Source organism: Strongylocentrotus purpuratus, unplaced genomic scaffold (assembly GCF_000002235.5).
Source record: "Strongylocentrotus purpuratus isolate Spur 01 unplaced genomic scaffold, Spur_5.0 spur5_scaffold_12, whole genome shotgun sequence".
NCBI lineage: Eukaryota > Metazoa > Echinodermata > Echinoidea > Camarodonta > Strongylocentrotidae > Strongylocentrotus > Strongylocentrotus purpuratus.
This window is the reverse complement of record NW_022145597.1, coordinates 29,325,202-29,343,600: the sequence shown is the minus strand read 5'-3', so window position 1 is coordinate 29,343,600 and position 18,399 is coordinate 29,325,202. Positions and strand designations below refer to the sequence as shown.

The window sequence follows — 18,399 nt, the reverse complement described above, 5'->3', positions numbered from 1 at the left end:
TCTATTTCATATGTAGTTTTCAGCAATTTCATTAATTTCTCATTCTTTCTTCATTTTTTCATTTGTATGTTTGGTATTTTTTGTTACAAATTGTCACATATGAGCCCTGTTAAAGTGACTCAGTAACATTGTTACCGCCTGCCTATATACCGGTAGACCACTTTTCTTGTCTCCTTTGAGTGGTCAATATATACAGGTTTCACTGGATTTGTTGTTGTTGATATAATTTGACACTCTTCTTTTATTTAAACAATTTCCAATGTTAACTGAAGGAAGTTTGCTGAGACTATCTCACTTTTGATATTATTTTTCTTATTCTTCCCTCTTCTCCTTCTCATAGGAAGATATTCATGAAATGCACTATATAAGTATACTATTATTATAACATAACGTACCCATATGTTTGTGGTATGTAGTTTTTTTTTAATTATAAAAAGGGAACATGGTAATTTTAATCTTTTTGTTCATACAAAGTCATGAATTGCAGTACTTTCTTTGTAATAAGTACATGGTATTTGTAAATTATACACAGATCTTCCATTTTGTATACCTTTGAAATGTTTGTAGAAACTCTTTGTTGTTGGTGGTGGGGGGGGGGGGGGGGTTTATTTGTCATCATTCCTCTTATTCTAGAATATTACCCCTTGATATTCAAACATTCAAATCTCCATGGGCCCCATTTCACAAACCTTGTCATCAGTGACCAATGACAGTGTTTGTCATAAGCTAGTGAAATCCTTGCTTCTGATTGGTTATCAGCAGATTTGTCACTGATTTTTGTCATTTGTCATTGAAAAAAGGCTTTGTGAAACGAGTCCCAGTTCTCAAGAGATATTTGTAACTCGGGTAGTTTATTGAAATGAAATGGCATGAAAAGACACGTCCGGAAAGCATTAAATGTTTTTTAATCCAAAGCTCTTCTTTTTTTTACATACCTACCTGAATTAAAGTTTAGGTAACATGAATCACAATCAAGATACACATGTAGTACATATCTGTACCAGATCCATATCTGAATAATGTGGTTCTACCTCCGAGTAATAAAATTATTATTTTAAATATCTATTTTGAGTTCCAGACGTATCTTTTCGTGCCAACACATTTCGCTATTATTAAAGCTACCTATACTAGTTCACTATTTCCAAATAATTCCAAAGAAATGTTGCAAAGTGATTATTTGCTGATTTTCACAGTTTCACTTGAACTTTTAAACATTTCTCCTACCGGTAATTACCGGTATATGTGTGGTAGGCCTACAATTCATTTATATTTCATGGATATTTTTTCTTATTATGTTGCCACGAGCCAAGCTCCTTCTTTATTTTCGGCAAAATATGATGATCGGTAGTATATTAAACTGATTTTTTTATGTGCTATGGACTATACATGTAGTAACTGCATCCATAGAGCTTGATGCAGATGAGGAAATAATTATTTGCTATAATTATTTAACCAACTTTTGGGAAGTATAATTATATATTGATTGATCATTGAGAATATATTTTGATACAAGTCTGAATACTGTGTAAGTTATTTTGTTTCATTATCAACTATTTTGTAATCAGTTTTCAAATTAAAAGTCACCACTTACTGCCTAATATTATTGAATGTTTCATGGATATCGTGTGTACAGTTTGGTGGCATGATGTGAATGTGAGAGGTTATTATTAAGGACAAATTAATAAAGGGAACAATTGTTATAGTTGTAACCAAGGGCAGATCCCAGATTGATTTATTGATTAATTTTGTTATTATATTTGTAATTGCATTTGTTTATTTATTTTATTTTTATTCATATATTTATTTATTACTTGGCTGGGGATAATAATAATTTAATTCCCTTTTAATTGTCAATAACCTCAAAATAGAGAAACCCCACCTCAAAATCCTTTGAAAGAGGTTGCTAGAAGCCATTGGCATACATACGGGGAAGGTTGGGGGGGGGGCTGGGAAGCATATGCGGGCCTCACTAACCGAGGGGTTAAAAAAAATAGAAACAAAAATTGAGAAAGGGAAAGGGATAAGGGGAAAAGGAAGGGATGAACACATCTGGACCATCTCCAACAGCCACTCCTCTAATTAATAAATTCACATTTAATTTTTTTCGATTTAGACCGTTGCCAGCCCTCCCCCCCCCCCCCCCCCCCCCCCCAATGATTAGACACGCTACGCCACTGTCGATTCAGAGAACGAGTAATATTAGTACGCCATCAACGGTTGATACTTGACAGTAAACTCAATCAGCTGTGATCCGATGTTCGAAGCTAGCTGAGTGTTTGATATTGATCTTGTAAGTACTAATTTAGTCACATCAAGCTTTTTTCAATCCTGGAATTTATCGTTAACCGTTGAGAGTAATGTATGTTAATCTGTAGCGCTGAATATCTGTAATTTATTCAAGAAAAATGTAAGAAAAACCGGATTATCAGTACATACATTTTAGTCTGCTCGATCTTGTTCAAGTCTTACCTGCATTACACGTGTAAGTAAGGGAGAGATCCTACGTGCATGATATTGATTGGCCAATCATCGCTGCATTGCATTGGCATTGCTTACCGGTATGTCTGAAACGGGCCCTGCACCGCGCCGGTGCCGTAGCGGGCCGGGCCTGGCGGAGACCCGGGTGTTGCAGGGAAACTGTCGCTACATTTATGACCCACATATTAGGTTCATTCAAATTTTTGTAAGGGTAATATCACTTCATGATAAGGGATTGCTAAAGGGAAAAATACCAATGTGATTGATGGAATGAAACTATGATGAGCATTGAAATATTTGCTGATGCTGTTGCAGATTCAATTGTTCATCCATTGATTTGTGTGTTTGTTTTGAATTTGATCCAACAATACAAATAGAATGACAATCATGAAGTTTTGGGGATGAGCTATGGCATGATTGTACGGCATTGCAATTCATGCATAGCAATTATTAACAGAACACACTTTTAAAAGCTTGGAGAAATTGTTATGTTATCCGGCTTGTTCACTTTCTCGATCTGAACATGCAAAGCATTGCAATGTAAGTTTGGTACAGTACGGAACTGATCGTCCGATGAGTTATCCCTGCCTACCAAAATCCACTTCCCCTGGAGTGAAAATTCCTGAATTCTGTGTGATGGATGATGATAGTACTACAGACTTCAGCCAATTCCTTGACCCCCCCCCCCCCCCCTCCCTCCTGAAAAAAGCTGAACAAAGATAAAGGTTACAAAATATACACCGATCGGAATTGTGCCACTTGCAAACCACATAATTTGAGTAGTACAGTCAACTGTGCAACTGCTCACTTGTACACTAATTTTTCTAATCAAACATGATTCTTGGACAGAAACTTTCATAACAATGTAGGCAAATATCTCAAAAGTTTTAAAATTTTGTAGTCACCCTAGGCTTAGGGCATACTTTTGCATAATCACCCCTCTCTCTCTCTCTCTCTCTCTGACACTCTGTTTCACTCTTTTTTTTTTCTTTCTACAGGAGATGGATAGCTTATTAAAGTTCCTCTTATTCCTGTGGTCAGTCCATTGCTCGTTCGCTGCATCAAAGTCCAGGCCTATTACTACCACCCTGGAGACAAAATGGACGAGGCATTCCGTCACCATGGAAGCCAGTGAATTCATCGCAGAAAAGAGTGATGCAGCCTTCTGGAATTTTCTGGAGCACGTAGCTGCTTACAAGGAGGATTTCAGTGAGTTATTGATGTCTGTTTATTTCAATATTAGCGTATTGTTTTATTTAACTGTCATAAGTACAAGTTTCCCAGGCAACTTTTATGCCCACATCCCATCAAAATGTATGTAAATTCCATTGCATTGGCTTCAATGGGTAGTCAGTAAACTTATATTTATGACTGTTTTGTCAGAGGCTGCCCTGTTTCCCAGAAAATGCTTGCTTCTACATTGTTTGATTTACATTTTTAAAACCATTTTGTGAGAATGAGAATGGAGTGGCAGGAAGTCCTCACCGACATCTATTTGATTTCTAAAAAAAAGTGTGGAATAACAGAAATTGGGTCAGTGAAAAAAGAAAATTATGTTGAAGACCTGCAGGAAGACGATGGAGGCATTGACTCTTGACAATTTCATGTAATGATGAATTTTTTCTTTAAAAGTTTACACTGCGCTTTATCCTATTCCTTCTATTTCTTTTCTATGATAACATTTTGGAGATGTTGCACTTTCACTCTATTTGTGTACTTAATGGGTTTCTTCCTGAAATATCTCAGGCTTAGGCTTTGTTTGGGTAATTGTGGTAATGGGTTAAATAACTGTCAAACCTCTTATTTATGATGATTTTATTGAAATGATTCCTTGTTAGGTCATGATGAAGCCTTGTATCATTTTACTCTCAAAATGGCTTCTCGTCAGTTGTCTGTCATGGAGCAAGATCTGTTGAAGTGGGCTCTCTCGATTCACGCCTACGCTCCTAAAATTGAGATGTACCACCAGGTAAGCTAACTTGATACTTGATGAGGTAATCCCTGAAGCAGCTTTTCCAAGCTATACTTGGATGGGATGTGTTGTGACAGCAGGTGAAGGTGCAGACAACAAAAGGGTGTACAATTTTTATATATACAGTAAAACAGTGACATGCAAGTAAAACCTGCAGGAGGTTCCAACCCTCTGATGACATTCTTTGGAACAGTTTCCAAAGATCATAGAGACATTTTGTTGTTGCAGATTTGCTTCCCTCAGTCATATATCAACAAATTTTTAACTTGTAAGATTGTAAGCAAGCAAACAATATGATGTTACGAAAAGAAACATTGTTTTGTTAATAAAATGCTTGTATACATGTGTAGCAATATTTCCTTTAAGAATGAGTCACAACGTTTGCTTCTCCTTTTAAGGCTCTTCTCTTCCTTTCCATCCTTAATGTCATTTTATGTTCATGTTTATTATTATAGATACTTTTTCATTCTGTATTTACTTCTGTATTTACTTCAAAATGTTGATTATATTCAGAGGATTTCATTTTTTGGGGGCCTGCTAATGTTCCACCCTACCTATAAATTATGTCCCAACCTCAATTTTTCATCATATCGAATTGCATAATGCAGGCGCGATCGTTTTATTATCTCACCACTATAATTCATATTAAGGACTTGTCAGTAGTTTCTATATGTGTTATTTTTTTGGGGGGAGAGGGAATTTTTGTTTTAGTGGAAAATAGATGATATTTGAATTTGATTAATACTTCTATTGCTTCTACCATTTAAGATTGCTCGGAGTCACCATGTACCAGAAAATTGTGCTACTTTTGTTGACGTGCATGGGGAACTGTCCTGCTCACTTGACAATCTGGATCAACTTATAGCAGATGTGGGCGATAGGTGAGTTTTAATACTTCTAATTTGTGATTTCCCTTGTATGTGGTAGCATTAGGTTTCAGTTGGATGAGCCAAAGGTAAAGTGCCTGGGCCCGTATTCAATACTTCAGTACAAAAAATTTAGCTTTTTACTTAGTATTTGGCTTAGATAAAATACTTAGCCAATTATGGTATTCAATTCACACTTTTGGCTAAGTATTTTACTCTAAATCTAAGCCAACTCCATACCGGACTTAAGCCAATTATTTGGAGGCCTTGATTGTCAGGCATATGGTTTTCTTACGCAGTATTATAACCTGCGCACAATTATATCAGCGCGCATTTATTGCGATGCATCAATTGCGCAATACTTTTGATTGACCGTGTGACGTCACAATGCTTATCAGTAAGTATTTTACTTAGATTTTGTCTTACGTAAGTATAAGTCTAAAATGCGATTTGAATACGAGATAAGTAAATTACTTAACTTAGCCATTTACTTAGTAAATTTCTTACTTATGCTAAGTATTGAATTGAATACCGGCCCTAGGGTATAAACCTCGGAAGTAAAAAAAAGTCAACAGGTAGAAATGTCCAGTGACTAAAATTCCTGAGGCTGAAATTCTAGAAGCAGATATGACAAAGAGGTGAAAATGCATAGATAAAATGTCAGAGGTACACATGTTAATGGTAAAATGCCAGTGTAAAAAATGTTTGAGCTATACATTTCTAGATATAACAGTATCTTTAAAAAGCCATCTAAGAAAACATAACAGAAGTAATTATCAACCTAATCATGCCTTGAAGATGAAATGTCTGAGGTTAACTATGTAAAGGACATGGACTTCTTGCCATACATCTGTATCATCTGTCAACATATAATCTTAGTTTTCCAATTCTCTTGTTGAAGTGACTTTGTCAACTTATATTCTAATTTGACAACAATAATGGAAATTACAATGAATATCTTTTCTATGGAGTTAATATTCACCATTGATTCTGAGATATTCTTAATTTGATTTTAAAAATTTGTTTTTGCCTCACTTGCAGACCTAAACCCAACATCTTCAGCGTGGACCATCAGTACAAGCGGTCAGTCAATGGATCGGTGGTAGCAGTCTTGTATGGTGATATCAGTGCTTACCGGTCAAATGTGGGGGACTTTCACAAAGTACTGGCCAAGAAGGCCAGCTCAGGGGACATCCAGTACGTCTTTAGACATTACCAAATGGTAAGAGAGTAGTACCAGGGGAGTGTTTCACAAAGATTCTAAGTCGAACTTAACTCTAAGTTGGAAAAAAATCATGGAGAGCCATTTGTAGCCTTAAAATAAAATATATTCAAAAGCAAAAATTCCAAGTATTTTAGCCTTTTTGTAAATTCCCCATCAAGAACATGAAATCTCCCATGATAATAATAATAATAATAATAATAATAAAGATAGATTTATTGAGCGCATAATAAACCGAAGTCTCTCTATGCGCTTTACAAAGTAAAAAACAAGCAAGTACAAGTATATTTAAATAGTTACAAATTTAAAAACGAAATATAAAGACCTTCATAGAAAATATGAATGATTTGAATCAACATTTTATACCTTTAAAGATAACTTTTACAAAATATTTTCAAAGATGCTAATGGCTTTCCATAATTGTTAAGTCCAACTGGTAACAGGGCTCAACAGCCAATGAAAATCAAGGTTTCCATGGTAGTTACCATTGATGGCAAAGTTACTATCAATGGTAAGTTTTATGCAACCAGGGCCCTGGTCCTTCCCTGTTGATTTTCCCATAAAATGGCCCTTTTGAAGAGCGGAGCCGAACCTAAGAGTTGAAATTCTGTGTGAAATGATATGAGTTAATACTCTTCTGGCTCTAATTTTACCTTAGTTTTTATCTTAATCTCCATCAACTTCTCTCACAGGAGTCTTCTGGGGCCCAAATTCGTCTATCAGGTTACGGTGTGGAGCTGGCCATCAAGAGCACAGAGTACAAAGCTGTGAATGAGGAGGAGAACAAGGACGGATCAGCCAAGACAGACGCAGAGATGGATCAAGGCCCAGATGAAATTGAAGGATTTGTATTTAGTAAACTCATGTGAGTATTAAAGGCACATTGGAAGAATTACATTAATGTCTTGCTGGGGGGGGGGGGGGTGTTTCACAAAACTTGTCATCAGTGACAAATGACAGTTTTTGTTATAAGCTAGTGAAATCCTTGGTTATCAGCAGAGTTGTCACTGATTTTTGTCATTTGCCATTAAAAAGGCTTTTTGAAACGCCCCCCCCCCCCCCCAGGGCTAAATTGGCCAGATGAAATTACTTTATTTTGGGTAAACTCAAGTAAGGCATGATGGCTCCATGGTAGAGCAATAATTTTTTAAACCATAGGTCCTGGTTGAACTTTAGGGATCTGTCTTTAGTAAACCGAGTGAGTATGGCTCATAGGTGAACCAGTGGTGTTGTATCCTGGGATCTGTTTCACAAAGCCTTTTTTCAATGACCTACCCCGTGGAGGTTGTGGGTTTGAATCCCATATTCATAACTTTGCTAAGCCTAACCAAATAATCACCTGCTGAATCATGTACATGGACTCTACATCTACACTCTTATGCCTTTGGCAAGACGTGAATCTACATTTGCCACTCTTCACCCAGGTGATATAATTGAATGACTGATGGAAGAAATTCTTGAAAAACCAGATTGCCTTATCACGGTAGCTTGGCTAAATCCAGGATGATAATAGTAAAATGTTTAGAAATATTAAGGGGCTATGTAAATGTGTAATATTGTAAAAAATACAGAAGCAGGTTACCTATGCCAGTCAGAAGCACATACTATCTATAACATATCATGTGAAGAGCAAAAGGCATACTTACAGCAGCTTGAATAGAGCAATTGTAACTATGAGAGGAGTATTGAATAGGGTACAAAGGCAAAAATGATGTCTGATCTTTGTAAATCATGGCATTGACAAAAATGTGAGTTGTAATCATGACTTGTCTTTTCTTTTGTGATAGGGAGCTTCATCCTGATTTGACAGAAGGATTGACTCAGTTCAAACAAAAACTGGTCGACAACACCAACATAATGGAGCCCCTCAAAGTTTGGCAACTCCAAGGTGAGCCCAATAAAAGTCGGAAGACAACTCCCCATCCTCCTCCCCCCCCTCCCTCACTTGACAAAACTTTGTCGTTGAATGATATTGCCAACAATTGCAATATGTTTATTGTGGTAGCAGGCAGACAACCCTTGTAGCCTTTACTTATTCTCAAAATTTCTTGGAATTAAAAAAAATAAATTGTTAACTTCTCAGCAATAACGCATTTTCTCTCATATTCATTTGGTACTTGCTATTTATTAACACAAATACATATTTTGTGATTATTTGTAATTGTGATTGGATTGTAACTGAACAATTTAATCTTTATAGAGGTTTAAACAGATTTTTCCAGTAGACAGATAACTCAGGCCTTTGTAGTTCTCTTAGTAAATAAGCAAAGGTAATCAACGATTCATAATTATACTTATTATACTATATTGTCCCACATGTTTATATCTGTGTTGGTAACTTGCATCTTTCTTTCCCAAAGACATTGCCTACCAAGCAGCACAGCGGGTGCTTTCGACCCCTCCTGAGGATGCCCTTCAGGTGCTGACGGACATTAGTCAGAACTTCCCGCTTCTAGCTCGCTCCTTGATCAGAACACAGGTCAAGAGTGAGGTCCAGAAGGAGATCAAGGAGAATCAGAAGGTCAGTTTGAAAACTGTTTTTTTTCCATGGTAACTTGTAAAAGTTGGCAAGTACATGAAGAACCAACTATGATATAGTAAATCAAAACAATTAGAAAGTATCTCCTACCTTTATTTAATCCACAACATCCTCTCTGTTAATATGACTTTAAAGGGATCCAGTAACTTTGTCTTAGATCCTTAAAAAAAATCCTTGATTTAGCTCGTGCTGCAATCATAATTATAAACCTTAGGGCTTACATGAATTCCATGACATTTAAAAACAGATCGCCCGTCTGATTATCAAGATATTTATGATTGGAAATCGAAATCAAACTTTGCTACAGTCCATTGGGGAAAATGAGTATGGTAAAACCGGTCACTCAAAGATTTTATACTTCTTTGAGGCCCTTCATGATCATTTTGAAGCGCAATTCTTTTAGGGCTTCAATATTACACCATATCACAGACACTGATATCACGTAGGGCCATGCATCTCAGATTGAACATTGTTAAACGATGCCTTTAAGTGTAGAATGTTTGTAACGTTGTTCCCTCATTTTTATTTTATTTTTTTTAGTTATTTGCCATGAACCATAACGCTGATAAAGGAGATGCTATCATCATGGTGAACGGATTGGTCATCGATACAGAGGTTGCAGATCCGTTTATGTAAGTACCCAAGTTCTCTTTTGTTCTTTAGTTAATGCTGCAAAGTTATGATGATTGTGAGTTACAGTATACTTCAACAATATTGCAAACTGACTCTTCCTATAATTGGGTCTATATGAAGTTACAAGTACATGTGTAAGTTATTCAAAAGTTTATAAGATCCATGCTGTTTTCATCGTAAGATGTCATTGTGAGACGTCTATTAACCCATACCTGTTGGAAACCAGTTCGTCCATGTATTAGGCCTTATGAGAATGAGAAAATTCAGGAGCCAACGGGTCAAATATATATTATCATTTTTTTGCCAATATCATAATTACTTGAAATTTTTGAATGTATGATGATTGTTTATTTGATAGGCTCCTTGATTTGTTGAAAGCTGAGGGCAAACTACTAGAAGGCCTTCATCAGCTTGGTGTTCAGGTAATATATCAGATCATTTCACTTTTCAGTTACCATCCACTTTAGATAATAATGACATATTTATTATCAACTTCAATTATTTCTTTACAAACAGCAATATTGGAGAAGTTCATACAATACATGAATAAGACTCTTACATGATGTAGGAATTGCAGTACATAAATGATAGAAAAAGCTGTAACAAAAGTACAATTTTATCAGTAATTAACAATGATAGTGTCAGTAGTTGCATTGTAGTTGAAAAGTGTAATCATTTTCGCTTTTCGATTTTTCAGGGGAGTAGCTTGACAGATGTGATGAAAACTAAGATTGAGTCTTTGCAAGATAGTTATGCTGTAGACATCCGGGACAATGCTGTTATTGTGAGTATGAGTACATGTATATCGAGGGGTCAGTGACACAAAGACGTAACTCTATTTTGGCCATTTTGAGAAAAAGTGGTTTATGTGTCACTCACTGAGCACTTGGCCTTAAGGAGTTATGTCTATGTTTCACTAGCCATTGACTTCATTGGGGCGTTGGGTGGAGTTAAGTCTTTGTGTTTTCTGGAAAGCCCACATCTTTCTGAACATTTTGATATCAAATACTCATTTTGGCAAAATATGGAGTTACGTCTTTGTGTCAGTAAGGCCAATAAGCAATATTATGTATAGTTATTATTTTGTCATCACCAAAATGTGTCCAGGTTTTGTATCTTATTTCTGTTCTTTGTAAATTTATGTCTGAGCCTTTATTTTACATTCAATTATCCATGTTGAACATACATTGGACAAATAAATACATTGATTGAATTGAATCTAGAGTTAGCACCTTTCTGGCTGTCATCACCAGACAAACTTATGGTCTGTGTTTAACATCAGTTGTGAGAAATGTTCATCTGTAATCCTAGGACCTGTTTCACAAAGCCTTTTTTCAATGACAAATGACAAAATCAGTGACAAATCTGCTGATAACCAATCAGAAGCAAGGATTTCACTAGCTTATAACAAAGACGGTCATTTGTCACTGATGACAAGTTTTGTGAAAAGGGGCCCAGATGTTAATTGATTTCTGTCTCTATGGTTCTATTGTATGCTCACAATCACGTCCTTCTCCCCCCCTCTCTCTCTCTCTCTCTCTCTCTCTCTCTATCTTTCTCCCTCTCTCTCTCTCTCTCTCTCTCTATCTTTGTCCCTCTCTCTCTCTCTCTGTCTCTCTCTCTATCTTTTATTTTGTGTATGATAGTCTCATTATGCTCATCATTTCTCACTCTTTCTTTTCTTCACAGTACATCAATGATCTAGAGAGTGATAAGAAGTACAAGGCTTGGCCGTCTCATATCCAGGAATTCCTTCGACCTACGTTCCCTGGAATGCTCAGACACATCGCCAAGAATGTCTTCCACGTTGTAAGTCTTTCTTAACACATTAGCAATACCATATAATTTGTTTAAATGGAAAGTAAATGCCACTGAGCAATGTTATTATTGTAATCAAACAGGTGATTGTATGCGTATGTTCTTTTTTGTAACTTTTTTCTAATTTTAATTTCAAACCATGTCATCTACCTTATTGTTTGGTATTGATTTTAGTTCAAAGAAGGAAAAAGATGTTGATATTATTTTGAATTATGCACTTTTTACTATTTAAAAAAGCTTTGTTGGAAAAGACTTTTAAAAAGAAAAGAACAAAAGAGAGACTTCTTCATAGTTTGATTTACCTATTCAATTATCGTTTACAGATAGAACAAAATATAAGAAAACCATGTATATTCCTCCAGAAATGGAGGCAAATGCTAAAAATGTGAATATGTTTATATTATTATGAAAAAAATAAAGAAGACCTGAAATGGTTATTTTACAATAATAAAACAAAGCAACGAGAACTAGTTGGCTTCTGTATTAAACCTACAGGAATGAAAGAATTCAGTAGTCAATGGGTTAATATCATGTGTAAGCACATTTTGACTCTAAGTCACCGAGGCAGAAAAAAATCAGAATCACTTCATTTATTCCTACTACAAATGATATAGTTGAAGGAAATTAACACATTTCCTTTTAAAACAAGTTTTCCCATGTTTCCCAGTCGTCTTTGTTGATGCCCAAGTCACATTTCTCGACATACAACAATGTAGGCCAAAAAGTAAAGTAGCCTACGTCAATATGTTCAATTCAGCACATGTGTAATTTAACAAAGGTGGATAGCCTCATGAAGAGATGTTTTGAGCAAAATATAATTTTTGCGCAAAATGTGACTTAGGCCATTATTTAAGAAGGTGACGATATTGAAAGAAGTGAGATTTTATCTGTGGCTGGATCCACCTTATATAACATGGACTTGTATGGGGTGGAGATTGGTTGAAGCCTCTCACTTGTATTTCAATGGAATCAATTATGACATGCATATAAATCATCTGCATGAAAGTCCCTGCTTGGCTTAAAGGCATCGTTTAACAATGTTACATCTGAGATGCATAACCCTATGTGTTATCAGTGTCTGTGATATGGTGTAATATTGAAGCCTTGGAGTTCCTGACTGACCTAAAGGTTTATAATTATCATTGCAGCATTAGCTAAATCCAGGATTTTGTTTCAGAATCTGAGACAAATTAACCAATCCCTTGAATTATATTACAACAAATGCTAAATTTCTATGACAAATTTGCTCTCAGCCAATCAAACGACACAATTTTAGTAGCTAATAACAGTTATTTTTACTTGTTATTGATAACAGGTTTTATGAAACAGGACCCAGATTCTAATTTCCTAAATCACCCACCGTTACTCTTTCTATCCCCTCAATCCCAGACACTCATCCTGGATCCTACGAGTCCTGACTCCATGCTCCTCCTAGACCAGGCCGAGATGCTCTACCTCAGTGACGTCCCTCTAAGGTTTGGTTTCGTCTTCGTCGTCAATGACGATGACAATGTGGATGGGATGGATGATGCGGGCGTTGCCATGGTGAGGGCGTTCAACTTTGCCTTGATGGAAGAGGATGCTGGGAAAGCTATGGACCTCATCACAAAGGTATAGTTGCATTATTGCATTTTTTTTTTTTTTTTGTGGAGGGGGGGGGGGGGCATAACTAGAAAATATCAGTACCATACATCAATACTATGAATTAGGGTCATGGCAAGGTTCAGGGTCAACATAGGTTCAAGCCCTAGTGTCAGGGTAAGGGTTAGCATTACTTTACACTCATGTGATGGGGTATTTTGTAGTTGTCCTATTTTGTTATAGGAGTGGAAGGAATCACTATGTATTGTTCCTTTGACGTAGTGGTCAAACCTATGTGTATCCCATGGAGGTGAAGTAGTTTAGTGGTACATTCACTTGACTCTCAATCAAGGTTTGAGGGTTCAAATCCCAGCCCGGCAGTAAAGGTATAAACCAGTTTGGGAAATGCCCCCTCTCAAAAAAAGAAATGGAAGCTCTTATTACAAATCATGTGAAAGAATTATGTTTTGACATAATAAGTGATAATACAAATTTTGCCAGGAAACTGCCTACTAATTGATATATTTGGTAAATTATCATATCTATCATACATGTAGATATCACATAGTCCCATATACATCTTTCTGTGTACAGTGCTTGTAACTTTACCAAGACTGAGCCAAATTTCTTATCATTTTGATGATTACAGAACCTTGCAGTACACACCAATACTTATATGCTAGATGATCAACATTTTCTGATTGATTCCACAACGTTTCTTTCACAATGCAATCGCATGACCAGAACTGGTCTATACCTTTAACATATTTTACTACTGACTAACTGAGTGTTGTTTTATTCTCATATAGATCCACAGAGAGGCAGATGATGGAGTCACGCCCGGTGATGTGGTGACTGTGCTAAATCAGATGTTCCCTGGTGAAGATATGGAGGATATAATTGGACCTGAATCTGACTACGATGATCACAGACAGGTGAGCTGGGGGATGTTTCACAAAGATCCTAAGTCAAACTTAACTCTAAGTTGGACTTAAAAATTATGGAGAGCCATTTTTAGCCTTAAAAAAAACATACATTCAAAAGTGAAAATTGAAGTATTTTTGACTTTTCATAAATTCCACATCAAGAACATGAAATCTCCTGGATAATAGAAAATATGAATTATTTGAATCAACATTTTATGCCACCTTTTTTGTCTTAAAAATGTACATTTTCAATAGTGAAAACCTTTTGCTCTTGAAATGATTTGATTCCAGGATGGCGCAGCCTTCTTGAGGAAGACTGCTCTCCGGCAGACCCCCCAAGTCCTCATGAATGGTGTGCCACTCTCTAAAGATGAGGTAAGTTATATGGAGCAATGCCATATCAAGCAAAACTCCACCCTGGTGAGGTAAATGGGTACCCGTTAGGAAGAAATTCCTTGAAAGCTTGAGCACCTTTTAATGGTAGCTCGGTTAAAGCCGGGGTAATAATATGATTGCAGGGCCCTCAGGGAGAACAGTATGAATACTGATGAGGCTACCCTGGGTAAACATATTATTATTATTATATGAACATTAATATTACTGGTAAACAGGACGCAGAGATGCCAACCAGCACAATTATAATCATATTTAGTACGATAATAACAATGAAATATGATAATATGGTATTGCCTCTAAGAATGAAATTTTTCCAACAACCAAAAAACAAAAACAAAAACAAAAAAAGATTAAAAAACCCATAAAAAACGCGGAATCGCATAGAAACATGTACAATTAAAACCCTGCAAACCGGACAAAAATTTTGCTTTACAATTTTCTTATAAAATATTAATGAAAGAGAAAACATTTTACTTTACCGTTTTCTTACTGCTTAAACATTTTACTGGCCCAGGGATATTAATTTAGGATATTCAATCTGTTTTTTTTGTGTCAAGAGGTTGGCATCTCTGACTGGACGTTGCAAGGCCTTTTTTCCATTTGGAAAGACGGTTATTATGTTAAGTTTGTACCTATGAATGGTATTTAATTCTCAGCATAACAAAACAATATTTCTCTTGAATTAGTTGTTGTACCTGTAAATAAAGCCAATTGTGGTTTAATATCAGCAGCCCTTTCACATATGTTTTGAAAGTGAGAGCTTTTTGTTACAGTGCAATAGAGGATTTAAAATTCAGTCATTATTTCTCAGATTGATTGTATTATGTTTTTTTTTTCTTCCAGTTGTTAGCACTCGGTTTGGCTTTTAGGATGGGTCTTGTGTAGTGTAAAAGCTATGATTTAACCCATTTTTCTTTCCTATCCCATACATTCAGCTTGATCCAGATGTATTTGAAGAGGCAGTAGTTACAAACATCCTAATGAACACAGCTGACTTTCAAAGAGCAGTTTACAGGGTGAGTTACACAGTGATTTTTTTTCTTTGCTGGGCATCCTTGTGCTGATATGCTGCAGTAAACCATGTTTATTATTATAATATAATAATATTATTTCTCTAATATTTTGTTTAATAACTTTTCTTTTTAATAACGTACGTGTAACACTTTTTACATTTCGGTATGTTACACCACAAGGCTCAGTGAAGACGTGTAGGACCTTCGTTGTGTGTGCAGTTGGCATTCATTTACAACTTTTTTTTTTATAGACCTATTGGGTGCAAATATGATGTCCTATTTTGGTCATCGATAACATCTACAATGTGGGGAATACACGTTGGTCGTGTCAAATCTAAAGTGAGAACCTGGGACCTGTTTCACAAAGCCTTTTTTCAATGACATATGGCAAACATCAGTGACACAGGCCTGATAAAAACCCGATTTAAATCGGTTTCACGATTTTTTTAATTTTTCCCGATTTCCCTCTTATTTTCTCTATTCTTCCATGTTTTGCCCTATTTTTTTCCCAATTTTGTCCCAATTTTCTTACTCGAAAGAGGGGAATGTTGTTAGATGCCATTTTTCCCCCGCGAATCCTCTTCTTTTTTTTTTACTCAAGGGGGGCGGCGTTGAGGGGAAACAAAAAAACTTTTTTTTTTTAGTGCTCACTATCACCCCTGGTGACAAATCTGTTGATAACCAATCAGAAGCAAGAATTTCTGTAGCCTATAACAAAAACTGTAATTTTTCACTGATGACAAGTTTTGTGGCTCTAATTGCTAAATAATATAGCACATTCAAATATGAACTGTGCAGTATAGATTTCCATAATTATTAATATTTATTGAAAGATATAGAAACAATGTCTGCATTCATCCACCCGGATTCTCAACATATCAATTCCTAAATCATGCTGGTATTGAAATGTATGTTATTGTGTCTCCCTGTAACAGAACAAAGTCGGAGAGCACACCGACTTGCTAGAGTATGCGATGACCCGGCCCAACGTCATGCCTCGTCTGAATCTCAAAATTCTCAAATCGGACAACCCCATAATTGACCTCACAGGGTCACCAGGTCAGTACAAGGTCACTCAAGGAATTCAAGCATGCTACTGATTCTACGTAATACGTACTGATCAGTGGTTGATTTCAGATTTGGAATTAAAAAGTCAGCAGAAAATGTAATTTGTACTACTAACCACCTCTTCATATAAAGGAAAGCATAGAAAACTAAATGTTGGTTAACTTCGCTTTTTATGTCCCTGAAAGTGAATATCATGTTATAAAGCTTTAGCTTGTAAACCGTGTTAATTACCTTAATTATTGTAATTGTTGAAAAGATATGATACATATATGATTGTCTTTGTTAAAATAAGATGAAAAAGATGGTGAGTGTACTGAATTTGCAAAAATATTTCTGCTAGTTTTGAATAGAATCGAGAAAATTGAAAACAACTATATGATCACCCCCACATTAGTTAAAATATATACAATGTGTCAGCAGCTTTATATAAGGAACCTCAACTTGTCAAATGCAAATGTTTTTAGTTTTTTCTAACATCTTTATTATTGAATTTGTGATTGTTTTTAAATCAGGTTCAGCTACTGTTGATACACCCTTAGCTTCCCATGGACTCACATCAAGTCACCTGACAGGACTTGTAGCAGACTCCATCAAATATTTGACAAAAAAAGGTATTAAAATGCATTGTCTTAAGCTACATCATCAGTATGAGATTTTGTTTGCATGAGTAGCCACTCTACAATTGCACTTACATATATATCCATGTCGCTGTACTTTGTGTTTTGCATTGTAATTTGATAGCAAGATATTAAACAATTCTGAACTGCTTCGAATTTGTTTTCTCTTAAAATGGAATATTGAATATATGAGAAGTAAAATTGTGTTTCAGAATCTCTGAGAAGCAATGGTGCCTTTTTTAGACCGAAAACGTCAAGAAAGGTTATCACATTCCAAATGACTATTACTAAAAAAGATATCTTGATAAGAGAGAAAGGAAGAGAGGAGAGAGAAACCCCTCAAAGATCATCTCATTTTCCAGATGTATTTTTTGTTTGCTTGTCTGGGGGAGGCACAAAAGCAAACTTGGGGGCCAGGGGTTGGAGTGGAGGCACATTTCTTGTTTTGGTATACTGCCAATTGGAATTTGACAGAGGTCCCTGTATGTGCCATTCATTTCCAAGTAGTATTGTAGTTATTCCAATGTATAAGGCATTTTATCAATCCCTTCTGCTCTCTTTCTCAGGCACTGTTCAGTGGTGAGCTCTACTGGATTTTCTGAACACTGCTTCTTGTGGAATTTGTTATTATATGCTTGTTATATCTCCATCTCACGTTTCAGATGATGATGCAGTCAGACCCGTATCCATGTGGATTGTATGCGACCTGGAGACGGAGGAAGGGAGGCAGGTTGCTAGGGATACTGTTCAATATGTGGTGAGAATTAAGATTCAGTTTTAAAAGTAATACATACACAATCAACTCATGGGGACTCTCTATTATAAGCTATTTACACTCTGCCCTGTATTTTTATGTGTCTTAACTTGGAATCACATATTTAGTTTAAAAGATATATAATATTTATAGGCTATGAATTTATGAGAGTTTTGTTTTATATTAATCTCAAACAATATATAAGAGTGTCAAATTTCCCCCTTCTGTCTCTGTGTACTTTTGTGTGTGACCATAGACGCAACTACTGAACAATACAAAGCAATTCTTTAGTCAAATATGTAGATATTGCTGACTGGAAAAATCTCCCACAGTTTTGTCACTGCACCTAGTTTTGATATCTGAAGAAAGATTGATGTACATGTAAAGTCATTGGGTTGGTATGGCATGTCAGACATGTGTTTTGAATCTATCTTGCATGCCCTCAAAATATATTTTGTCCGCGAATCTGTAGAAAGAAGTGAGCGTAGGACCAACAAGAGAACCTTTGTTGGATAA

The 18,399-nt window shown here is 35.9% G+C and overlaps 1 protein-coding gene across 2 annotated transcripts in view; it reads left to right on the top strand.

Moving 5' to 3' along the window:
* Positions 1 to 2,211: 2,211 nt before the first annotated feature.
* Positions 2,212 to 18,399, top strand: part of LOC583024 (UDP-glucose:glycoprotein glucosyltransferase 1) — a 30,832-nt gene continuing 14,644 nt past the window's right edge. For both annotated transcript variants that reach the window (XM_030982341.1, XM_030982340.1), the window contains exons 1-19: positions 2,212 to 2,290; positions 3,477 to 3,687; positions 4,317 to 4,447; positions 5,219 to 5,331; positions 6,358 to 6,538; positions 7,231 to 7,403; positions 8,326 to 8,426; positions 8,899 to 9,059; positions 9,618 to 9,709; positions 10,069 to 10,132; positions 10,408 to 10,494; positions 11,400 to 11,519; positions 12,918 to 13,139; positions 13,919 to 14,044; positions 14,327 to 14,410; positions 15,367 to 15,447; positions 16,380 to 16,503; positions 17,025 to 17,123; positions 17,792 to 17,886. In XM_030982341.1, the coding sequence (XP_030838201.1) occupies positions 3,480 to 3,687; positions 4,317 to 4,447; positions 5,219 to 5,331; positions 6,358 to 6,538; positions 7,231 to 7,403; positions 8,326 to 8,426; positions 8,899 to 9,059; positions 9,618 to 9,709; positions 10,069 to 10,132; positions 10,408 to 10,494; positions 11,400 to 11,519; positions 12,918 to 13,139; positions 13,919 to 14,044; positions 14,327 to 14,410; positions 15,367 to 15,447; positions 16,380 to 16,503; positions 17,025 to 17,123; positions 17,792 to 17,886 (2,262 nt within the window). In that variant the 5' untranslated portion in view covers positions 2,212 to 2,290; positions 3,477 to 3,479. The remainder of the gene's footprint in view (positions 2,291 to 3,476; positions 3,688 to 4,316; positions 4,448 to 5,218; positions 5,332 to 6,357; positions 6,539 to 7,230; positions 7,404 to 8,325; positions 8,427 to 8,898; positions 9,060 to 9,617; positions 9,710 to 10,068; positions 10,133 to 10,407; positions 10,495 to 11,399; positions 11,520 to 12,917; positions 13,140 to 13,918; positions 14,045 to 14,326; positions 14,411 to 15,366; positions 15,448 to 16,379; positions 16,504 to 17,024; positions 17,124 to 17,791; positions 17,887 to 18,399) is intronic.